Consider the following 26,882-nt stretch of genomic DNA (forward strand, 5'->3'; position numbering starts at 1 on the left):
ATTTTGAGCCCCTTTGCCCCCTTCCTATGTTAACGCAGAGATCTGAAAATTAGCTGAAAAATACTAATGGGATTTAGTACATTAAATCTGTGTACAAACTTTCAAGCTTCTATGTTGAATAGTAAGGACGGGAGAAATATTTACCAATGATCCCCACAATGCCCCAGATTACCGTAAAAGACTCTGATCTCAGATAAATAATAATAATAATAATAATAATAATAATAATAATAATAATAATCCTGGGACATCCTTATTTACCATAAGGTCATGTTTTGTACCTCATTCTCTTCAGAATAGAACTGCCTTTCAAATGGTACCATTCACATGTCCATCGAGAAAAATGGGAACTTTTGGTTAAAATATCCCTCTTCTTTACCTTTTTGCCCCTCTGGACTCTTCATCGCCCCCGTGTCAACACAGAGATCTGAAAAAAAAATCCGATAAATACTACTCGGTGGTCCGAATATTTGTGCAAAATTTCAATCTTCTAGGTGCAAAAGTATGCTCGCCAAAAAATAATATACCCAAAAAACCCCAAATTACCGTATAAAACAGAATTTCAGGTCAAAAATTTCCTGAGACATCCCTATTTATCCTAGGATCATGGTTCGTGTATCGGTCTCTTCAGAATAGAACAGCCTATCAAATAGTACCATTCACGTGTCTCCATCATGTATCTGAGGCAGGAAAATCGCGAGAACAGGGATTTTTTGGTTAAAAAAAATCTCTTTTCTTTATCTTTTTGCCCCTCTGAACCCCCCCCCCCTCCCCGGGTGTTAACGCAGAGATCTGATACATTCTACTCGGTGGACTGAATGTTTGTGTAAAATTTCAATCTTCTTGGTGCAAACGTCAAGTCCGCCAAAAAATAAAAATAGGTCTAACAAGAAAATATATTCTTTTAGTTATGACGTCATCACCTCCTATGTCTCGACGCAGAAAGGATTGAAACTATACGTGTTGTACATTGCCTCTAGACTTGAAAAAACACCGAAGTGAAAAGTTTTATCGATTCTCTTAATCGAATAATGAAGACACTACTCTAGTACCTAAAAATAGGTACTAGAATTCCAAAGGGATAATCGCAAATTAATTGCACCACCACCACCACCACAATTTTTATTATTATTATTATTATTATTAAAGTTAAATATAAATAATTAAAACTTAACCTATAGCATATAGTGAGCCGAAACCTTGGGGGAGAACATCTAGTAATAATTACATTGGAACAGCATAACATTACCTGCTTTTTGGTGAGAAGAAAATACTCATGATGGTACATGTAGTTATTGTCAGGATCTTCAATCCATATCCAAAATCCTTCCGAAGTTTTCCCGTGAATCTTATCGTTCCATCTGGAATAGAAAAGTAATGACCAAACTCAAACAAACAGAAAAAGAACTCAATGTAACACCGAAATACAAACATTCAAGATTAAAACTGTTACACACACACCGGTATTCTAATGGGCTTAGTCCTTTTATATAATAAATAAAATAAATGGTTTAACTACTTCCTCACTTTCACCATTTTATGTGTACAAAACGGAAATCACAATATTATGGAAACTGCTTTACCTTTCCATCTTTAGAAGTTTAATCGTCAAAAACGCAGGCACACATGTTTAATTATTCTTAGTGCCAAGTTTATACCTAGGTATATCTAGTTACATCTCCCTAGGAAATTAAATTGTAGATATTGTTCCCTCCATACTCAAAGTTCATTGAAAACAGTATGGTTTTGTAAAGCGGAGAGAAAAGAAATGAAATGAAATCTTTAAGTTCTACGTCGCACGATTATGCCGGTTAGGTTAAACAAGATGGTGATGATGAGAAATTAATGAAATGGTGGAATGAAGAAAGTGGGAGGAAACGGGAGAACCTCGAGAAAACCCACGAGCACGGTGTTTCTCCACCACAAAGTCCACACTGCGCGAGCTGGGATCGAACCACGGATCCCAAGCACCGGAGGTGAACACTCAACCACTGAGCCACCGCGCCCCCTCGGACAGCATTTAAGCTTTATATACAGAGAGTGTCAAAACAACACTGACAACGTTTGGGAGGTGATTCCTGACACCAAGATAAAACAAAAAAATATAGACCAACCTGGGTGCATAAATGCTTCCTTTCGGATTTATAGATTGCCGAAAACATGAAAAAATGAATTTTAAAGATCCATACTTCCAAAACTATAGGACCTATCCAAAATAACATGTTTCAGAATCCTAAGGTATTCACGCAACAATTTTTATAAAGGCAGTTTGACTACGGGCATATAATCTGAAGTACTCATCAACTACCTCTATAAAAATTGTTGCGTGAGCACCTTAGGATTCTGAAACATGTAATTTTGGATAGTGCATATATTACTTCCTAAGTAAAGTCTTGACTCGACTACGGTAGGTCCTATAGTTTTGGAAGTATGGACCTTTAAAATTCATTTTTTCATGTTTTCGGCAACCTATAAATCCGAAAGGAAGCTTTTATGCACCCAGGTTGGTCTATACTTTTTGTTTTATCTTGGTGTCAGGATCACCTAACCTGGCGGTTATTTTGAAACACCCTGTATAAGATTGTTGCGCGTAAAACGAGTAGCTTTACATTTATTATTTTTGTGTCTATATCAATTTGGATCTAATCCTGAAGCCATTATAATCTAGGGGACACCGGCTCATTGGTAGAACGCTTACCTCTGGTACGTAGGGTCTCTGGTTGATCTCCGGCCCAGCAAGTTTGTGGTGGATAACATGGTGCTCGTGGATTTTCTCGGGGTACTCCCGTTTCTTCCCACTTTCTCATTCTACCAATGCTTCCATTATCATACTATCATTTACTTGCTTTAATCATAGTCTCCTTTAGCCTAAAAGGGCATAATCGAGGGACATTAAACTCAAAGATTTCATTTTTTCATTGTAATCTAGTATATTTTCTTTGTTCATCCAGACATTTACTTCTTTACCGAACTATGTACAAGTTACGTTCCTTGATTGGTATATCCTATGCTATTCTTCACTGATCTTCTCGCAGTACTGTGGATACTTTTCCACCTTTCGTCAACACTGATATATTTATTTTCGTCACACCCTACCTTATAACGAGCATCAACCTGGTATTCCTTTTGAAACGTCAGGCTCTCTAAGAAACGTGACTTACTTTGCTCATGAGTTTTGTACTTTTAATTGGATACGAGGGTAATCCTAAAAGTAAGGTCTCCAAAGCACTTGGGACGCAGGGAATTATTTGTGCGGCTGTTGGCAATACTGTTGTGTTTGTTGCTTTCTCCACTCCTAAACAAGTCTGCGCGCACCTCGCTCAGACGCTTATTTTTGGCTTGGCAGCCGTTTGTAATGGAGCTCCTGCTTGGTGCTACCGCTTAGTGCGACGTTCGCCCAGTTATTCGGCTTTTCAACGCAGAAGGTGTGAAAAAGATTGAAATTCATTGCCAACTGACGGAAGTGTGTACAGTGAGGCGTACATAAATGTCAAAAACGTCCGCAAGTTGTTGTGAAGGTTGAGTAAACCATGAGTAAATATCGGGCTCATCACTTCTGAGTGATTTTCGCATTTTGGCTCCTGAGGTTTCTTGAAGCATTATTCATAGGATTTTGACGGAAAAGTTGCAATATGGGAAGGTCCGCGAAAAATGGGCTCCATGAATGATCACAGAAGACCACTAATGGAAACGAAGCAACTCTTCCCGTGCAGCTATGAAGACGAAAAGGACAACTTCTTGGATTCGACTATCACAGATAACGAAGCCTGGCCGTCTCACTTCTCACCTGAGACCAAACAACAATCACGTATGTGGTGGCATTCGTCTTCACCAAAGCCGCCAAAATTCAAAAACAGCCTACCTGTAAAGCCATCGCAACTGTGAGATCGAAAGGAGGTACTGTTGATAAACTTCATGAATTCTGAGACCACAATAAACGCTAACAAGTATGATACACTGAAAAACTCAAGACGGACGATTCAGAGTCGGAGAAAAGAAATTTTAACAAGGGCGTAAGCATTCTTCACAACGCTCGCTAATATGTTGCCAGTCAAGTTGTCACTCTTCTGCAACAGTTTGGATGAAACAACACCAAACCACCCTAAAGACTGGACTTGTCATCGAGTGACTATCACCTGTTCTCTAAATTGAAAGAACATTTGGCTGGCGACGACTAGATGAAAGATAAGGTTGAATGCTTCCTTACACAGATGGCGGTAAGCTAGTATTGTCAAATAGGTAACGAAGAAACTTTTCACAAAGCACACAACCCATACTTACACAAATGTGATATTTAATCAATTCATACAAATGGAGATTCCATACTTCTTGTATTACTGTAATAAACTTATTTGTGCATTATTTTTGGTGTATCCAGCTCAGACAATTTAATTTCCTTTTATTTTAAAAGGCTGCTATATTTACACCAGCGTTATGCATTCTCGCACGGATTGCAACATCCAGCAGACGAAGCAGCCAATGGCCTTGGCAACCAGCGGCAGCCTATCACAGTCCTACCTGTGATTACGTCATCTTGGTGGGTGGAACTCGCGCGAGCCGCGAGAATAAGAGAGAAACTACAGTGCAATAGATGCTACTTGTCCCATGTGACAGCTCGCTGCGTACACGTGGTGCTCGATGCTGCGTTGCCAGCTTTTGCGTCGGGTATTGAAACTACACGAGTAGAACGAGTGAATTATTTCTTATTCCATATCAACATTTACTAAATGTAGAACGCTTATTTAAAAACGCACTTATAAGGGAGACAAACATTATTGTAAATTTCATTGGTACAATATTAAAGTACGGTAAATCCAACCATTCCTCCCTCTGACTTTATTTCTATAGGAAACTTTTACTTTCACTGCAGAAAACATAAATTTCCATATAGCTGTAGCAAAATTACTAACATCAATACTGAACCTTGTTTATAATTACTGAACTTACGTTTGTATACCACATATCGCAAACAATACGTCTACATTTTGAACTCGTGACATTTGTATTGCTATAATTTTAAAAATTCATATATATAGTAGTAAAGAAGAAAGACAAATGTACTTACGTTTACTGTGTGATTGGGGATACTCCCAGTGAAGAATCACTGTCACTTTCGGAGCTGGAATTAACAGATATTATCACTTCCTCCACACACTGTTCAAGAATTCCCTCTTTATCCCATTGCTCGTCTAGAAGCTTCTTCGAATGTTGAACAACATTAGCCCAGTCTTCCGCAGTGACACTATCAATTGCTTCTTTTGTAAGTCTTTCCACTTCTGCCACTGTGAATTTTTTATTTTCCCTCGCGACGTAGCCTTTTACTTGCGCCCAAATATTTTCTATAGGGTTGAAGTGGGCGTGGTAGGGGGGAAGTCTTATGACCTGGTGACCCTTTTCCCTTGCTAATTCGTCGATTCTGTACAAAGGGAATTTGGGCTTGTATATGGTCACCAGTTCTAGAAGCTCTGCCTTCTTCATGTCAGGCTCTAACTGCACACTGGTATTGCGCTTTAACCAGTCCAAGATCTCAGACTTCCGGGACTGAGTTGTTGGAGGTTTGTCGAGCATAACAGAATGGTATGGGGCATTGTCCATAACGATAATGGATTTAGGGGATATGTTTTCCAAAAGAGATTCTTGGAACCACTTTGTAAATGTATCGAAGTTCATTTCCTCGTGATAATCACCAGTTCTTTTAGATTTGAAAATGAGGAGGCAGTTTGGGACAAAACCATGAGATGTGCCAGCATGAAGAACAATTATTCTTCCCCCCTTCCCTATTGGTGCGTTCACTGTACTATGCGCAGTATGATCGGTCCAGCCTTTTTCTAATGTGTGGCCTGCATTGACCCATGTCTCATCTAACCAAACCACATTATTATAATCACATTTCTTCATAGCTCTGAGGTACCGACAACGCCAAGCCACGATGTCACTTCTTTCCATCAGCACTGTGCGTTTGGAGAATTTATTAAATTCGAACCCCAGATCTATGAGACAGCTTCTAAGTGAGAACTTACTTCCGTGGAACAAGTTTGCTTCTTTAAGGCTGGCTTGGAGCTTACTTAATGTAGGATGCTCCTTGCGCATATAATAAGAGTAAATGTGGCGACGAAGGGCATCCCGCTGGAATGAATCGAGATTTGTGACCTTCTTTTCATAGCAGCGATGTTTTCCTGGAGTTTCAAGCAGTGCCTGCGATGGTCCAGGCTCGTCCTTTCCTTGTTCTTCCTTCTCCTCAAGTTCCTCCTCTTTCCTTATTTTTTCTTTCCCAATTCGCGCCACTGTTTTTCTGCTGATTTTAAGGGCAGCCGCTGTCCTTTCTGTAACTCGATTTACATCGATAAGAGGACCACCATTTTCTCTTTCCCACTCAAAGTATTCGCGTAGTGAACACACCATCTCGCGAGCTTGGCCTCGTAAAGCGACACCCTGTCCAATTTTTGAATATTTCTTTACAGGCGAGTGGATTCTTCGTCGCCCCCTTCTTCGACGAACAAGATTTGAACTTTCTCCCACTTCATCCATTTTTAGAGGACATACACACACACGCACAAAAAAGAGAGAGAGAATCAGAAATAAATAAAACACTAAACACTGAAGTACCGTATACACGAAACACGAAATTATTTACTGCAAGTAAATCTCAGTTTTATAAAATTAAATGTCACAAAAGAGAACTAAAACGAATGCTACCAGCAGGTCCACTACTCAAGTTGACATCCGACTAAAACAATGTGCATTTGTTTATATTCAAACTGGCAACGTGCGGAGAGGGTGGAATGTTTACCACTGCAGAGCGAGAGAAATGAGCCACTAGAATTGGCTGAACGTGCTGTTGTCGTAGAAACAGTCCTTCTTGGCTGATTGTTATGACCACGTGCAGGAAGAAAAAGAACAGAGGAAAACAACTGTCACATGGGACAAGTTGTATAAATTGAATTATACGCGAGGTAGCTTCCATTCGGCGCCAGAACCGGAACCACGCTAGGAAGCCTTTCACCATCGCTGCGATAAGATTTGGCTAGAAACATAAAAATCACTACATCCGTTTATAATTTTATATATGTAGAACATCGATACATGTTATTGTCAAAATAGTACCTTTGTCAACAAGTAATGTAAGTATCATACCTATATTAAACATAACTTCCAAATTTGTGGGTATCATTGACGTTACTGCGACTTAGAGTCAATCCTTACATGTCCTCTCGCCTTATTGTGCATGGTGCAATATATTGATATAATTGAATTTTTGAGTGTTTAATTAATTTTCATGTTAAATGATGCTGGAGTTTATCATAGTCGTAAGGTTAATGTTGTTACTTGAATTTTCGCCTATGTGTGGTTAGCGGTGAAAGAAGCTATTGCTTTTGTGACAACTTGTTTCGTCGTTAACGCTCGGGAGAAAAATTCAATTAATGACTATCTACTGTAATGTTTGCTCTACTTGGATTACAATCCTATGGAGTAAACATTACATTATGAGACAGAATATTGGAGTTTACTCACCTGAAGTCCGCCTTAATAGTCAGCCTAATCCTTAGCACTGTTCTAGTAATCGGCTGAATTGTAGCATCTAACTCCAACAACGGAAACTCTGTAGCGCAACGTTTAACAATTTTGCCCATTCTCAGATGATGGAGTAGAACACCTGAAAAAAAGTAAATAAGTTTCATATTTCTAATTGCTCTATGGCGTGAAATGTCACTAATACACAAAGTTCAGTAAAAAGATTTTTCTGATTTAAAACAGGCGACCACAAATTTCCTGACTTTTATAGGTTTTCCAAATCACGATTTACAAATTTCTAGATCTATATAATGTAAAAAAAAAAAGGGGGGGTCCTTATTTACTATGCATGTACATGTATAGAGTAGGTGCATAGCTAGAGAAGTTTCATAAAATATTCCCTACCAAATAGCCGGGTAGTACGAAAAGATTAGGAATTGCATTTCTGGGATTTCGGCATCTATGGTCATTTTAACCCGTTACATATGAGGGATAATGTCTCCCTGGCGATTACCTGGGGAAGTAGCGGAAGAAAAAAAGGAAGCAGCCTGGGATCTTCACGTTAGGTACCATCTAAGGATTAGGTTTAAAGGGTATAGGAAATATAATGGAAGATGAACATTTTCAGTTTCATTTTTCCATTTCACTCTTTACAAGTTTTAAATCTAATATTTTCTTCGCGATTTGGGCAGTCACATATAGTCGAAATAGTGAAGAAATCGTTTCTGTTAACAGAAGACTCGCAAAACTTGTTCCCATGAGCATTCCCTCAGAAACACTGTATTCATTTAAATCCTCTTTGCCCTATGGAATCTAGAGGTTCAATGCCGCATTCACAAAAGCTTTCCATTAATACATGTTCTTAACTAACTAGATCCAGTTTCTATTTCGTATTCCTATATCTGTGAGATTCATCTTAATATTCTCATCTCATCTGCGACAAAGTTTCCCTGATAGTCTATTTCCAATTGAGTTTCCTGCTAAAACTTTGGAAGTGTTCCTACTTTCTTTTATTCTGGTTACACGACCTGCCCACCTGAGCCTCCGAGACTTATTGAACCTAACAATGTTAGGTAAACGGTATAAATTATGCAGTTCCTTGTTATGAAGTTTCCGCCATTCCCCATTACCGTTCTTCTTGAGTCCAAATATTTGCCTCAGGATTTTATTCTCAAATACTTTCAGTCTGTGTTCCTCCCTCAGAGTAAGCGACTATCTTTCACAACTATACAGCATAACAGGGATAATTATCGTTTTATATATTTTAAGCTTCAAATTCTTCCACAGAATTCGCGACAAAAGAGTTTGGTCTGAACATAACATGAATTCCTTGTTTTCAGTTGACATTTAATCTCTTTGTGGAAATAGTTTTCGTCAGTTAATGCTGATCCTGGATATCTGAAATTATTTACGTTGTCGAAAGTATTATTTAATATTTTTACGTATTCATAATTTGCAGTATGACGGTCACAGCGAGTTTCCAATCCAAGCTCCTGCAGGTGTTTAATAAAACCTCTGCGCTTCTTTCTATACCATTTTCTTCTAACGAATGTAATAAAAATAAGAGCTCAACATATTAACATCGACTACATTCATGTTAAAAATAGGGTGGTGGAACTAGAAACGAAGCCATGTGACAGGTAATGTGTTACACAAATTGGTGGTACTATTGATCAACCAGTCACAATCACCACCAGTTAATAATAATAATAATAATAATAATAATAATAATAATAATAATAATAATAATAATAATAATAATAATAATAATAATAATAATAAAACCGCACAGTTTATGTTTCTGATTCTGAAATCGATCGTAAAGCAGAACTTTGCCAACAGATGAGTGTAACAGTGTATGATGAACTCTACCGCAACGAAGTGAAGTTAGCGGCCATCATTCGTCCCAATAATACCACATTAATTCTGGACAGAGTGAAGAGATTCAAGTGAAAGATCTTAAAGCAGGCAAACTTGCAGCATTCTTTTCACTTTCTGGAGGAATACAAAGAAGTGTTCACGGTGACAGATGCAGGATCAACCGAACGACTTCTATTCTTTAATCTCATCAAAACTACATTAGGGCACGTAATTCCTTTCAAAACAAAACATTTTCTAAAGTGGGTATGCAGGTGGCCTGTTACTAATATTTTTCCCTTATATATTGTTAATAGTTGCTGTAGAATACACAGTGAATAACTAAAATATTAAAGATCGTACCACCATTTTCTGTTTAACAGGATTACAAACAATGAATATCACGAAAATTGCACATACTTTTTTTTAAGAACATGAAGTATATAACAACTTTCAAATAATCAAAAACTTATCAACTTTGCAACATATTTTTTTCCAAGAAGCCAACTCCAACACAGTTTAAGGAGTGAAGACTTCATTTATTTTAATTTATTTTATTTTTCCTCAAAAGGATTCCATAGGAAGGGAGGAATCTACCCATATATTAACAGTTTAGCAGCGACTCAAGTCAATGATAAAGATGTCAGGAAGCAGTAAAACAGTTTGAAAGAAATTTTTAATTACCGGATACAACATAATATCTTTTAAATTTGAGTTATCCCTCTTTCACAGGCTGTTTCGAAATGAATATCGGAGCTTGTAATATTTATTATTTTAACGTACAATTATAAATAATACATCAAACGAAAGAGCAACTCAAACAGTTTTTGCTACAAGTGTTCAATGTGAGCTCCATTCATCACACGGCACACATCGAGTCGATAGGGGAGTTCCTCCCGAGTCTTGATCAATGTGTTTGGAGTGATTGTTGTAACAACTTATAATAGTTTTTGTAGTGGCAAGAGAAATTATCGCGATAAGTAATCCCGAGGATCGAACCTGGTATTTACTCAACACCCATGAACAGATAGCTCCGCCAAAATTCAGCCTTATAACAAGCAAGAACTATCTATACATAAATGTTGTTTCTCTCCGAGTTACGATGTTATTCAAACAAAACGAAGTTTTGTTTCAACACCGAAACAACTACAACAACTACTATATCAAAGATTATATTAAGATGGACATTGATGAAACAGACTGACAAACTACGCACAAATTATGAAATTTGAGTTGAGTTGATTTTGAGTTTTACGTCCCGTTCAGCAGCGAGGCTATATGAGACGTGGACCTACTGATTAACGTGGGATCCGAACCACATGAGCTCCCACCGGGAATCGAACCCGGGTCTCCCAATTATGAAATTTAAGGATACGTATGAACAAAATGCACACTGATCTGATTTTCTGTATTTCCTCTTAAATGTTTGTCCTTTTCTTACAACTTCATACTTACGATCAATTAGGTACAAGGAAGGATAGAAATTACAGTAACAACTTATAATTGTTCAATTATTGCTTCACCGCATTATAAACACAGTTAATGAGCAGGCCATCGCTAGTACAATGAATATCAGTTCTCCCGCTATTGCTACTCACATCACTCAGCTCCGCCCATTGATTTCGTACGCAAGCCAAAAGTTCGTCTGCTATAGCACGTCTCATTGGCTGTGACGTTCTCATGACGTAGCAGCAGTTAAGATGAGAACGTGTTACAAAGGTGGTTCTCACGGTAAAGCTTGAGAAAGAACAATGAGCCATTGTAACAGAAAAGAAAGATAAATGAAAATTGATAACTAAAATGCACTTATAAGCTTCACTGCTATAACAGAGCTGCAGAAATTAAAAATGAATGCTTCCAGATTTTGTTGGAAATAAAAATCATTATAAACTGATTTAACCCTCTTTCTTGGTAGCGTAGGCATATACATATGATCCTTTATTAATCCCCAAAGGTAAAAATCGCATGACGTTAGATCTGGTGAACGCGGAGGTCATGTGAAACATGCTCTGTCATTCGACCCCTTGCAGCCAATCCAGCAGTCGGGTACAACGATGCTGAACCAATCTCTTCTAACGGCAGACAGATGAAACATGTACGCACAGATAACTTTCCAGGACTTCAACCTAAACTAGCTTAATCCATCACAAGATGGTGTGATTTGCTGTCGTGCAGCACTTGAGCCTATATTTGGATGTATTAAGTGACTGTGTTGAAATATGACGATCATGAGTGCGTACAAAACTGTCTGAGTTGCTTATTCATTTGATATATTATTTATAATTGTAAGCTAATTGTATTAAATACTACAAAACCTTAAAACCTCGATATTCATTTTGGAACACCCTGTATATTCGATTCTCATAGATTCTACACTTTCGTTACTAACATTATGATATAACACTAACCTATTTCCTTGACATCCATTTCTCGCAACTTCTGTATGGAAAGATTCTTGTCATCGAGTTTAGTCAGAATGTCATGTCCAAGCATGCGAAACTGATGCAACGGATTTTGGAAGTCCCACAGCTGCTGCTCAAACATTTTGGCCATTGTAAGACATCGGCCAGCCATTAACGGGTTATTCTTCCTCAGAACGATCTCAAACAAAGCTCGTGTGATACGCACAGCATTCTGAAGCAAAAAAGACGAGAGAACTACAAGAAATTCACTCATAAAATATCATAAACAACTGAACGAGATAAATTCTGTGAATACTTATTCTACATGGTGTACATCGTATATTCAGCAACGCTACACAATCATAATTTATTCTTGAAATATTTTATAATGTTTCAGCTACCTTCATCAATCACACATTAGAAAATTAAGTATTTACAAAAGCAAGCATCGATAAATTCACCAACACAACAACAAATACATTGCTGTAACAGACAGTAGTAGGTTTAAGATTGTTCACAGCAAGGTCGCCACGTGCCACAAATAAAACTTCGTACACGGAAATTGTTTTATAAAATCTTTAAAAGCATTTTTTTTTAACAATATTTGATCTAAACACTAACAATTATTTATAAATTTACTAAAAAAAACTCAATTAAGTATGCCTCGAGTTGCGTCGTACCGGTATTGCCAAATCCAAACTCCTGCTGCAAATTGCCTACACCAGCAACGCACCATCTGCTTGCTCATGACGTTAGGCCCATAGACTTGGCAGAGCTGACGATGGATTTAAATCGGCGCTATGCCCTGTGCATTCAAAAACTTCATCACTGCTCTCACTTCAAATGCGGCGGGAGCTGGAATAGGAACGTCCATCTTCAACCACTGCCACGACGCTACTGAGAGCACTAGGGAAGTTCCGCAGGTGCATGCGCCATGCTAGGGCCTTACTCTCACGTGCACGCAGTTGCTTCGCGCAACATACGGTTTCCTAGCTATGGGACGCGCGGGAAACTTACTTTCTGGATGCACCTCGTAGTTTTCCATCATCTATTAGTTATTTTTAATCCCTATGCTGCTGAGGACGGCGATGATTCACTGAAACAGTATGACGCTGTCTATAGCATCATCGGATGCTTATATACGAGGTTTTAACTTTTAAACATGCGTTCAATATTATCTTTAATCCAGTTTCTAGTGTATTTCTTTAGTGTATGATCACGATTTCTCTTCAGAATACTAAAAACTTAAGCATCACACTGGCATACAATGTTTAACAATTTCTCTCATTTTATTTGCTGTATAGTTAGAATATAAGTCTCATTACTTAATTTGCTTGTTCCCCTCTTACTCAACTTTACTTTCATTTTTGCTTTAACATATCTTCTTGTTATAACATTTGGAGCTGGATCGACAACAATATTGTTGTCACCAAACCAACCACCCTATCTGTTGATTATCATTATCATAGGTATTCTGCCATTATTGGCAGGTCACTTGCTGCAACTGAGAAGCTTCCATGCTCCACGGTCTTCTGCTAACCTCTTCGTCTTCACGTACCACTTCTGTTTTAATATCGTCCATTAATTGTAGTCTCCTTCGCCCCCTCCCTCTCTTTCCTGCCACCATACCCTCTAGCACGTCTCTCATGATACAGTTCCTTGTTAGCCAATGTTCCTACCAGTTTCTGTTCCTCTTCTTAATAATATCTAAAATTGTTCTTTTATCTCCTACCATTTCTAACACATTCTCATTCATTTTCCGCTTGACCCAACTAATTCTCTCCATTTTTCTCCACACCCACATTTCGAAAACTTACAACTGTTTTTCATCGCTTTTGTGTAATGTCCATGTTTCTGACCCATACAGTACAATACTCTACAAGAAGGATTTTATGAGTCTTTTTCTTTATTCAAGGTCCTACAAAATAATATTTTCTTTCTCCTAAAGGCTTCTTTCGCCATTCCTATCCTTGCTTTTATTTCACTTCACACTGCTGATTATAATCATGCTTAATTATCTTATATTTCTTAGGATTCAAAGAGGGATGAACCCCAAACAATGTGAAAACGGGAGTGTGCGATATTTCACTGCGAGGACGGAAATTGTCTGTCTCATTCATTGGGAATTCCGCATAATCTTTATTATGCTAGTAATCATGATCGAACTCGCAATAGAATCAAGGACATAAAATTCTAATAATTCAAATATTTGAAACTTGGGTTAAAATGAGGTTCTTATCATTTGTTACAAAATTTATTTTTTGGAAGCTTACATATACGGCATGGCTTAAAAAGGAAGGCTTCGAAATAATATTACACAATGATCACATCTCAATAGAAGAAATAAGTTTGTACAACTTGAATTTAAGATTAATACAAACAAATATAATTTGCTAAGACAACGATAGTGATGACGGCCTTTGTGTACATTTTGAACACGAAATTAAATACCTGTCAACTGAGTATGTGCATTCAATTTATAAAATTTCAGAACGAAGCAAACTAATTTTCGTTCATCTCTTGGACTACTTAAAGTAATATTATTCATTGAAAAAACTTACCTGAGTAATGTAAGACTGATCAGACATCAGGGAGAAGGCCTGGACTCTTCCACGGGACAAATATGTCTGAAGAAGAATGTTTACTTTCCCATGAATATTTTCACTACCTCCAGCTGTGTACACCTCGCAATAAGCATGTGTCAACTCATCTAATTCCTTTAGCTCATCATCTCTCACCTATCATAATAAATAAATATTATAGTAAACACAAATACATATTTTGTCTAGGGTTGTATTAATGATATGATTTGGTAAGTTTATAAATATTTCTTCCTAATTATTTTAATCTTATCTCAATACAAAGTTTCTTTTCCAATTAGCTCGAAAACGCCTATAGGTCTGAAAGCTTGAAAAGTACAAACTATTACAAAAATTTATATATATAAAAAATACAGTGACTATTTTGATAATTCTTATCAGTTCTCAAGAATTTTAGGTTGTATATGCAGGTTATTAATAATGAGTAATACTTTTATCGAAGGGTCAAAAATTAATTTAAAAATGCAGGGAATGAGGAAAGTGAGAGACACAGAGAAAAACAAACCAACAGAAACAATGTTTTGCTACTAAATGTTTTATTTACTTATGTACTCCATTTCTCTCAAGTTGATTTAACCCACATCTGTACTGCACTATATGGTTTTAACCCAACTACAGGATCTTCTGAATGGGTAATTAATAGATAATATTGTTGCTCTCGATCTCACCGATGAAACTGCACAACAATTTACAAGATTATACCATCTTTTAATTTAATAATTTACAAAGAGTGAAAAAGTTATGACTGGATTAGGACTCGAACCCGGGATCTCCGGCATACCGTGCCGATGCGTTAACTACTACGCCACACAGTTCGCTTCCCAGAACAAACACTCTCTCACTGCTGCAGTCAGTGCTCTCCACTCAGATCACATGGCTTGTACCACAGCCTAGTTGCTGTGCTTGAACAATCCAGTGTCCATATATTGAAAACACCTTTTGACGACTGTGATTGCCTATATTAAAGTTCGTGTAAAGGGAGAAGTTTTGTCGATACATGTCACTGCAGTCTTCGTATCTTTCCCATGTATTTTTTACCCTTCACGAAAATTTACAATTTCTTTTATAAATTTCAACCTATAGACTTCAAATTTTTAGAGAAGGAACTTCATAACCTATTAAAGAGAACAATCCGTGCCGATTTTTTATTTAGAATTTTCTTCATTGCTGAAATTGTTCGATTGTTAAAGGTTTGGATATCCATTTCAACAATCAAGCCATTTCAACAATAAAGAAAATTTTATCGGCAATCGGATTATTGCCTTCGATAGATTATGAAGTTCCTTTTCTAAAAATTTGAAGTTTGTAGGTTGAAATTTGTAAAAGAAATCGTGAATTTTCGTGAAAGATACAAAATACATGGGGGAGATACGAAGGCTGTAGTGCCATCTATCGGCAAAACTTGTCCCTTTAAACCAACCTTAATGAAAGGAGAAAACAACCTATTTAAACTTATTTTTACTCCCCAAATCCTCTGTAGGTGCGAATTCATTTTAATTCTGTAGGTGCGTTAATTATTGAATTCCCACCTACAAAGGATCTGGTGTGCATCCAAGTATGACGTTCGAAGTCAATAATAATTAATATTTTTTACGCTGAACATATTATTTATATACGTATGTATAAGTAAAAAATGCCCTGTAAGGAGAGTGTATCTATTGCTGTTTGTGTTTTAACGGTAACCCTAAACACAACACCTAGTCCTATGCACATACGAGTCATTAAGTCTTGCAATATTTCCACAGCCTAAACAGTAGATTAGTGTATACGCCATGATTGTCCGTAAGTACAAGATCAAACTGGCCCTAGAGGTAACGTGACAAGAGAACTATTTAACACGAAAGCCGCCACTCACTCAGTATCTTCTGTCAGTTTCTAGTGGCAGTTACGATGAGTGCTTAACAATGTCTAATAGTGAACTCTTACTATATGAGTTCAAACTCAGGCATAACGCTATGGCAGCAATCCAAAACATTTGTCATGCGAAAGGGGAAGGTACAGTGAATCGCAACACAGCAACTCGTTGGTTCTAAAAATTTCGTGCAGGCTATCAAAATGTCAAAAAGCAGCCAAGGTCTGGCCGCCCCAAGCTAACCGAGTCTGAGGTCATATAATATGAGCATGTCACAGTCCACTGTAGTACGCCACCTTCACGAACTCGGGAAAACCACCACAAACTGCCACATTGTCCGTGATTTGACAAGCTCAGGCCAAAAGGAGAGTGGATGTGTGCTGACAATTGTTGCAAATACGCGTACTGTGTGTTTCCTACAACGGATTGTCACATAGGACGAAAACTTTGTGTTCTCCGAAATCTTGAGCAGGGGCCAACGTTCTGAATCGATCGTCAAACAGGGCCATTTCGAGCAAAAAGTAATGTTCTGTGTATGTGGTGGAGCTACGAGGAGGTAAATCACTCCGAGTTCGTCCCTAACAGTTGTACTATCAATACCGACCTTTATTCCGAATAGTTGGTGCAGATGTACGCTGCACTACGCCAAAAATATCTTAATATTGGTGAACTGAAAGCACGCTCTGCTGCAACACAACGCTAAATCACACACGCGCAACACAACATTCAAGAATTTGATGGCATCGAACTAATGCCACATCCGGAATTTACTCCTGACTTTGCCCCTTCGGACTACTACCTGTTTCGGTCCATCACGCAACTTTCTGAAATCACGACGCTTCACCAACCAACAGGAGGTGGAAACAATAGTGATTTTTTTTCCCCCTCTAAGGACATGGCGTTGTATCGACGTGAAATCAAGGAACTAGCAGGAACGTGGCTGCAGACAGTCCGACATAAGGAGCTATACTGTGAATGTTAACCTACTTTGATTCCATTGTAATACATACAGCTATTTTGCGTGCCAGAAAATTGGAGCAAAACTGACTCACTCTTGTATTATTTTTTTGTTTCTTTCTTGGAACCAGATATAAATTTTATAAATACTGTACCTTCAGTTGTTCGAATTCCTGCGACATCGAAATTAATTCCAGGATTTCCGCATCATCCATTTCATTTTTCATCTTTTCGTTAAAGACTTCCACTGTGTCATACTTGATGTAGAAATGACTCGCTGTTCGACCAAGATCTGAGGGAAAAAAATCAATATATGAATTACTTTACCTGTTCATTTTAAGTCCCAGTCAATTTTACGCGATAAATTTATATTTTTCAAAATACTGAAAAAAAAAAAAAAAAAAATTGAATACTGACATTTTACAATGTAATTCTTTAGGAGTTACAAAATATTTATCATCTAATAATTTGTAAACGTTTTCTTTTAGTTACTGCATCCAATTAATGTATTATTAATCGTACAATTTCGGTGTTCCTCACATCTCCCTTTGCAGATCTGCGCAACTGACATACTTCTTAAAATTTGATCGTGCACTATTTCGTGTGAACGGTAAACACTATTACGGTCAACACTTGATATCTTATGTGGAGTCGGCGTTTTCCATAAAGCTCTTCCCCTGTTAGACCTTTCTACCTGAAGTAACTTCTATGTCCATCTATTTCTTTATTCATTTTCCTCTGCCTAACTTTCCACACACTTCTACGACGGATATTCAGCAATTATTGTCTTTGATATAGAAGGCATTATCCGAAATGGATGAAATTCTACATGCACCATAACGTATCCTTTGAATGTTTAGAGACAAAGTTTCAGGCATGTCGGGAGTATAATGTTAATGTTCTGCTTTGTTTTTCAGGCCAAGGTGAGCGACGATTGAGAAAATGGACAAATCTGAACAAAAAGCCGACATTAAGTATTTCCAGAGGAAGGGATCAACATCCAAGGAGATTCATGAAAACATGGTGAATATATTAGGTGATGGCGCCCCTACTAATCAAGAACTAATCGCGTGACTTCTGATGCGGCAGGTAGAGCTGCGAACATGCATCAGGTGCAGGACCACCCGCAACAGTGTGCACACCAGAAAACATTAACATGATTCACGACCTGATAATGGCTGACAGACGACTTACTGAGCGACGGTTAGCTGAGGTTATTATCTTGTCACTCGGTTCAATAGACACAATTTTACACCAACAATTAGAGGTGCAAAAGGTATCAGCCCAATGTACCCAAATGTTAACCATTGATCAAAAACGTGAACGAGTCTGTTGTTCAGAGACAAATTAGGCCTTGTTTACGAAACACCCAGGTAACTTTCTTGCTAGATGTATGACTGTAGATGAAACCTGGGTACATCACTTGAATATAGAGTCCAAGCAACAGAGTATGCAGTGGCGGTACCATGATTTTCCATCCTACCCCATAAAATTCAAGACAATGCCATCAGCTGGCAAGCTTATGGACACGATGTTTTGGGATAGTAAGGGCGTACTGTTCATTTGATTATCCAAAAGACAGTTACAGGTGACTATTATTCACAATTGATTACAAAAGTTAGGGGGCCAACCAAGGAAAAATTCCTCGGGATCCTACACAGGAAGTGCTGCTGATGCAGAACAATGCTCCTGCTTACAGAAGTCACTTTACCGCCGCCACTACTGCTGATGCTGGGTTCGAAATACTTGACCCTCCCTACCTACTCTCCAGATCTTGCCCCAAATGACTTTCACTTGTTTCCTAAGCTTAAACAGCCCCTCCGAAGGATAAAGTTTGCCAACGATGAGCATGTTAAGCAGTCTGTCGAAGAATGGCTTCCTAGCACAGCCATCAACTTCTTTTGAAAGTGGTATTCGTGCTCTAGAACATATGTGGGAGAAGTGCATTACATGAGGGGGACTCTGTGGAAAAATGACGGATCTTTATGTCAGGGACAATAACTGTTGAACACCCCTCGTATGACCATCACTCTTCTGACCACAGTCGTTTGTTTGTTGTTCTCATACTACTAGAGTCTTCTTTCTTGGATCTTCTTAAATATCTCTACAACCTTGGTTGTTTCCCTAACTCTCATTCCTTGCTCATCTCTTCTTGTTATCCCACATGTGTTAAGATAGAACACTTGTTAATATAATAAAGTAAATTCCTTTCAATAGAATCCCCGTAGTTTGAAAATCTTTTGCTGTTCAAACTTACGTATGTTTTTTAAGGGACTTTTGTAATTGTGTGTTGGTTGTAGAAATTTTGTTTACGTCTTAACAGGCACCTTGTGAACACATTGTTATAACTTAAATCTATGTTAAACGTTGTTTTATTGTTGTACTTACATGATTACACACTTCTTTAATATGCCGCGTGCAATTATTGAAACCGTAAATATTTACATAACATAATAAATAAAATACGTAATGAACTTGTTATGAAGAAGCACTAACACTGTTTGTTTTATTCTGCTTGTTGCATGAACGGAAATCTTCCTTCAATTGTTTGTTGCCAAATGTCATTGTAATTGGCTCAAGTTTTGAGTACCACCTAAATCTTGACAATATTGATTTTTGTCCCTAAACATCTTTCTGGATTCTCTCAAAACCAGGTGCTCATTGCTGAGCCATAACTAATTAAATGATATAACGTCTGAACTGATTCACATACATATTCTTTAGCAATGAAGAAATATTTGGGAACACTGACTACTCTACCTTGAGCCAAGTTAAGAGAGGATCATTGTTACTAACCTTCTAAAGATCAAACTTTATATTATAATCTAAGTTTCATCTCAGTTTGTATCACTATTTTTAATCAGCGTATAGTTTGATTTGATTTCGTTTTCAGTTTAGCGTTCTTTTCAGCAGCGAGGCTATATGAGACATGGACCTACAGAGAAGTTTTAAGTTAAAATGGACTTTAGGGGACCCGTTTGTACATGCGATATTACCGACTCCACAATGTTCTGAGGCGCAATATAACAGGTTTCTACTGTATTATTTTTACATCAGTCCTTAAACTTTGGCAGAAGGTTACATATATATATATATATATATATATATATATATATATATATATATATATATATATATATATATATATATATGTATGTATGTATATATATATATATATATATATATATAATTTGTACTCCAAATCAATTCTAGTGTTTCATCGTATATCATAATTTTATCTGAGACAGAAAATAAACACATAATTCTCTGAGTATATGTGTGCTCTTGTAATAGTTTATGAAAGGTTTACTTACCAGTGATACAGAGGTCGCCTGTGCGTTCAATAAAGCGAATCATCCGGGCTCTATCAAGGGCTCTCGCTGCATTCTCTATTAGCTCTCTTCTCTTTCTATCAAGATTTGGATCATCCTACAATATATTGCCACAATTTTATCAACTGTATAACTGCGTACGAAGTATTTTAAAATACAATATCGATTTTTTACTACAATTCATCAATAATAATATTTAAAAAAAAAAAAAAAAAAAAAAAAAGTTGCGCTTCACATTGTGAAACTCTAGTATACTTCCAAACTATGTGGTTTATTACTGAAAACCGGAAGTGGTTTCAATAGTGGGATATGATTGAGTTGATTTTTTAGTTTAGCGTCCCTTTCAGCAGCGAGGCTATATGAGACGTGGACCTACTGATTAACGTGAAATCCGAACCACATGTGCTCCAGCCGGGAATCGAACCCGGGTATCCCACGCCAAAGGCGCGTACGCTAACCGCTTAGCCACGGAGGAGCTCAATAGTGGGATATGGTCGGAGATGGAACCTGTTCTTAAGATGCTGAATCCGTATGAAAGAAATTATCGCATTCTATGACCGTTTTTCCTCTAAAGGAATCAGAATTGAAACAGTGTAATTTCAACAGCTTCCGATTTGTCGAGGAAGATGCGACAGTAAGCCCATGCTTTTTGTTATCTATCACAGTTTCTTTTTCTTACGATTAGTACTGGTACCGGAAACCGTAATTTCTACCACTTTCGGTTTGAACGGAGGGGAAGCAAAAAATGAAATCTTTAGGTTTAACGTCCCACGGGTATGCCGGTTAGGTTAAAGGAGACGGTGATAATGAGAAATGTGTGAAGTGGTGGAATGAAGAAAGTGGGAGGAAACGAGAGAACCCCGAGAAAACCCACGAGCACAGTGTTGGGCCACCACAAAGTCCACACAGCGCGAGCTGCGATTGAACCAGGGACCCCAAGCACCGGAGGTGAACGCTCTACCACTGAGTCACCGCGCCCCCAAATAGAGGGGAAGGAATGAATCCTGGAACACTAAATTCATGTCAACATAAAGGCTTCTTGCTTCTATTCATTTTTTTTATTGTTATCAAGATTAAAACTGGAAAAAGGGTTGACTTCTGCTACTTCCGGTTTACACAGAGGATTACTAGAGGAAACGGTTCTTATTCTTGCGGCATTAAAATCTATATCGGAATACCGCCTCTCCCTATATACTACCTATTTTCCTATGTTGTAATCAGTATTGAAACCGGAAATCATAGATCTGTATCACTTCCGGGGCCCATTTACGGATAAGAATTAAACCTGAATCTTATCCTTGAAACGGTGAATCCTACCAGAAAAGAATTTATCCTTATCTCTGACCATTTTTGCTTTATGACGATCAATTCTGAAAGCGGAAATGGGAGTAAATTTCTAACTCTTGCGTTTTTAGTAGAGACCTAAGGGTTCCAGATGAAACCTATCTGGAACATTGACTTCTCGCTATCTATTACCGTTTGTGGTCTCCGGCGACCAGTACTGAAACCGGAAATGGTGATCTCTACCACTTCCGGTTTAAATAGAGCGCTAAAGGAGATGGAACCTATTCTTGGAGCATTCAATCAATATAAAAAACCCGGTTCTTGCTATCTGAGACTGTTTTCACTCCGACACCTGTTGACAGACACTGACGGATGGACAGATTTACGTATATCTAATCTACAGTCTATACTAAATACCTTCACTTCTTGGTAGTTAATTCCGTAGACTTGGGGCTCCCTTCTCATCCGGACAAACAAGTACGTGTAGCTAAGCCACTGGATAGCATCTTCAATATTTGAAATAGTTCCCAAAGCGATCTGAAAATAAACACAAAAATTATTCCTAATTAAAATCTGAAAACCAAATCTCCCAAGGAACTCTTAAATATTTAAAAAGCAAGAAAAAAAAATATTTATGAGAAATTTATTTCCAAAATACGATCCTTCAACATTAATTAAATTAACCAATGATATTAATATTTTCGCTTAGTAAATAATTGGGTATTTAACCCTTAATTGGTATGGTATGGGTCAGATCGCTGTAGAACATATTTCTTCGATTGTCAGTTTAGCATGTTTGAAACCAGATGGTTGTAGTTATCAGTAGCTGCCCTCTTCCCCATACTCTTTCAAAGCTAGTTGTCAGCCAAGTCCCGTAGTAACTGGCTGTTTATATATTTTGTCTCTGAGTCTGTTTGACCCGCATCATACCTTAAACGTTATATATATATATATATATATATATTCAGAAAGCTGCAACTTTGATTTATGGACATACATGTTTTATTTCTACCTCGATCAACTATATTTTTGGTGATTGTTTTCTTTACAGTGTGTAAATACTTGTAGTGACTATGACAGATAGTTCAAAAGAGAAATTCCTCCCCAATTTCAAGCACATAAAGCACGCCCTGTACATTCCTCAATGTATGGGTATACTAAAGAGCTTACTTTATTATTTTACGTTCCGAAACAAAACAAATGTGTATTACAGGGAGCTAGCTTTAATGCGAGGCTGAGGAATTCAGAGTTGATTGGCAGGTTCCCCAACCCGTCGCCAAGAAACGGTCACTCGACGGTCCTGGGCAGGGTTGCCAGTGCGTTGTCAAAAAATTCACCTAATACTCACTTAATTCAAAGAGTTTATGCAATTATGCAATCCCTATCGAAGATCCCTGTATACGTGGACACACGCAAATTAGGCTGTGATAACGAATGCTTCACTTTTTTCTCCCTCGCTTCTTCATCGCACAGCACTATGGCCTTCCTTATTACTTCTCTAGCTTCGCTGTGTATAGTTTGCCCTCTCTTACGCTGTGAAGCCATTGTCAAATGAATAATAAGCAACAAAACCACAACAGCACACAACAAATAACCAACTCACACTAACTCTTCAGAATGACATTCACGTGACAAATTTTTAACCCTGGCAACGCTGACATATAGGAGGAAAGAGAGTATTGCAAGAGTCAGGCAGAAAAATTGTTGAAATTCTTCCCCCTTTACCTCAGCCCCGCTGGTAAACAAGCTAGCTCCCTATAATACTACTGCTGTCCAGTATGCGCCATACTGCTGAAATAGACCAAGACACTGTTAAGTCCAAGATTATACAATTCTACAATTGCCTGAAAGGACCAGTTGATAGTTTAGATCAAAAATGTGCAAATTATTCTGTTAAGTCGACGTACACGACGCTGACCAATGAACGTCTTCTATGCCATGCTCGATATTGCTGGAGTGAGCAGCTACATTCTAAATTTTTCTGTAAAGTCAGAAAATGTTGAGAAGCGCCTCCTTTTCCTGAAGAACCTTGGATGACAACTTGTAAAGCCAAATATCATAGGATGTTTTACAATGTTCATCTGCCGAAATGAACTGCGATAAGGGATGAACCGCATCGTTGGTGTCCATTTGCCTCCTAGAGGCAATAATGACCCAATTCAAGCAGCAAAAAGGAAAAGATGCTACATTTGTCCCTCCAAGATGGATAGGAAAACAAAGGAGTCTTGCATTGCGTGCCAGTGGGCAATATGTGGAAAGTGCACCTCCGATTCTGCACAAAATGTAACCCATGATAAGTCAAGTTGTACAATAAGGCGTTTGAATTTAAAACCTCGATCTTGTTAAATGTACAATCACACATGTTATTTCATTGAACATCAAAAGTAAAATCATAATTTTTATTACAAATAATTTCACTACTTATTAGAAAATGACTGCTTGTTTACAAATTGACACTTTTTTAATGACATTTGTAACAAAAAGTGAGGTAACCAATAAAAAAAATATATTTTATGTAATAACATTTTTTTCATGTTTACTAGATAATAAATAATGAGAAAATGTACTGAGGGTCTCGTTTGTTACTTTGGGCTAATAATTTTTTTTAAAAAAAGTATCTGGGTCTTTCTGACCCAACCATACCAGTTATGTGACACAAAATCACCATAAGGGTTAATCCTAGTTTAATCAATAATTCATAGCATAGCGTACGTACTATGTGGAGAGTCGGGACCGGCAAGGCGAAGGACATTTGCCCTAGTGATTACATATTCAATAATAAAGTGCTAAAATAAAGAACTTTTAATTTGAATATGCTGTAATACACAGCTTCGAAAACTCTACAGCGAATTTCCCACATTCTTCTTCTTCTGCTATATGTCCTTCTTTCACCTAGTTCTCAATTATTTCTTTGAAACAAACAATCGTTACCATTAAAGTCGATCAGTCATTTCAATGGTTAACCCGGTCGAAGAGTCTGACCTGCTAAGCTACTACACTCAAGACGTGCCAGTTGAAATAAATAAAACTCTGAAAAATGAACTACTGTTGAAAAAGTATATTATCAAAATGTGTTCTAGTTTTGGCTTTGTAACAAAGTTCTCACCAAACATATTATTGGCATGACAGATTTTTTTTATTATTATTATTTTTTAGTGTAGTGGTTTGTTTCGACTTTTATTCGTCTAAATAAGAATTTATACAAAAGATATATGAATCTGAAAGAGGTAAGAATCACAGATATGGATTGTGGGTTTTACCACTATTACATTATTATAATTTATTTCTAATTGCCTCCTCTAATCTATAGGATTAAAACTCAATAATAAAATAATAACTATAACAATATAACATTATTAATGAATGTTTTATTAAAAAGCATTCCCGCTTCTCAACAATTTAGCTAATGTTTAAATTGTTTAAATCCCTAGCACACTATGTTTATTTAGGAGCAAAACATTTAAAAAATTAACTTCTTAGTTTCGACAATATAATTGCAAAGCAATTTTTCCCATTTTGTGTGTACGTTGTCTAGTTAAATAAACACTTCAGATATTGATGAAAGAAGAAAACAACCGATTTTTTTACACACCACATCCTCAGTAGATGAGAATTTAATAACATACACGGTATGTCGCAGATCCCGGGTTCGAGTACCGGTGCAGTCATTCACTTTTTCATTCTTTGTGTTATTAAATCCTATAAATTTCATTTTCTTGTTATTATTAGCAGATATGGCTTCTAATCTGTCTGTATGGACTTAAGCATCTTCTACAATGCTGTAACATCATCGATATAAACAAAGCGACTCTTATGTAACTTAAAACTGAACTTATTATGCCTGTATATTTATCCTGTTCAAATTTTCATGATGTACAAAGGCAGAAAACAAACTCCGAAGACTCACAGACTGAATAGTAAAAATTAAATGCACAGAAATGATATCTTCACAAGAAAACCAAAGTATAACCATTGTCTAAAAGCATAATAAACAATCTGTTCTGCAAGTGCTTACTGTTCAGTGTGTGTTTATATATGTATCAATGAAAGAGGAAACGACCGACTTTTTAACACACCACATCCTGTATAGATGTGTGTTATCCTCTGTAGATACGTTTCGCTTTTTCTGTGTTATATTATGATAATTTTACGAGTTCCGATTTTCAACAAACTAGTTACCTGAGTGCTTGATATAGGTATATCTGTACATCTATGTATAACCAAACGCAAGTTAAAGGAGGTCACAGTTATCTCAAAAAGTCATCATTAATAGAACGAAAAGTGTTCGAGACATATTGCATTAGAACAAAATACTCAATATTAAACTTGGACGAAAGAAATCTCGACAAGAATTGGGATATAATTATACGTAGCTTCATTCGAAAACATAATCTTTTGTGACTTTAAATTGTATAGGGATCGCAATTTTTCAGATTTATACATACGCAGATTTGTGTAAGTTGATGTAGAGTTAAACAAGAAGGTGAAGATGAAAAAGAAGAAAGCACGTTAATTGAAGTGACGTGAAACGTTTCATATTGTATGTTAAGAGCATATAGTAGATTACGTTTATATTGGCACTCTTAGTTATAAATTAGTGTGTGTAGCGACAATTAAAATTTTAATAACTTATGCTGTTTTTACGGTTTTGTGGGAATAAAGGGCTAAATTGAATAAAATGTAAAAATACTTACTAAGCTGAAACTCTTCATTACTGTCTAGCCCTCAAAGGCAACAGGATTAGTTGCAGAAACAATACAAGGAACTCAAAAATTCTTTCAGAATTCCCAGGACACATTAAGAGTGAGCGTTCGTTATGTAAGTGCTTTTCAGACTGTGGTTGTATTCTGTTGTCTAATGAATAAGATATAATTCTGAATATTAGGTACGTGAGTTTTTGTTGTTGCTTTTTCCTCCATATACCATGAGCGATGAAGAAAACAAAAGAGTTCTTGAAAACGTTTACAGACTAAAAATGTAGGCATAATAATTCAGTTTTACTACTGCGTTGGTAATAATGTGTCAGACATTATCCTTTTTGCATTTTACAAAGCCTATTTCACAAAATGTGGATTCGTACTTACGA

General features: G+C 37.1%; 1 protein-coding gene across 1 annotated transcript in view; it reads right to left on the reverse strand.

The window, feature by feature from the left end:
• The window catches only part of obe (activating signal cointegrator 1 complex subunit obelus), a 230,274-nt gene that overhangs the window by 131,957 nt on the left and 71,435 nt on the right, over positions 1-26,882 (reverse strand). The window contains exons 18-24 of the mRNA XM_081732076.1: positions 22,214-22,333; positions 20,495-20,609; positions 17,336-17,472; positions 14,333-14,509; positions 11,778-12,003; positions 7,513-7,654; positions 1,250-1,361 (exon numbers count right to left, since the gene is read on the reverse strand). Of these exons, the coding sequence (XP_081588202.1) occupies positions 1,250-1,361; positions 7,513-7,654; positions 11,778-12,003; positions 14,333-14,509; positions 17,336-17,472; positions 20,495-20,609; positions 22,214-22,333 (1,029 nt within the window). The remainder of the gene's footprint in view (positions 1-1,249; positions 1,362-7,512; positions 7,655-11,777; positions 12,004-14,332; positions 14,510-17,335; positions 17,473-20,494; positions 20,610-22,213; positions 22,334-26,882) is intronic.

The sequence above is a fragment of the Thermobia domestica genome, chromosome 1 (genome assembly GCF_964235325.1).
Source record: "Thermobia domestica chromosome 1, izTheDome1.hap1.1, whole genome shotgun sequence".
Taxonomy (NCBI): domain Eukaryota; kingdom Metazoa; phylum Arthropoda; class Insecta; order Zygentoma; family Lepismatidae; genus Thermobia; species Thermobia domestica.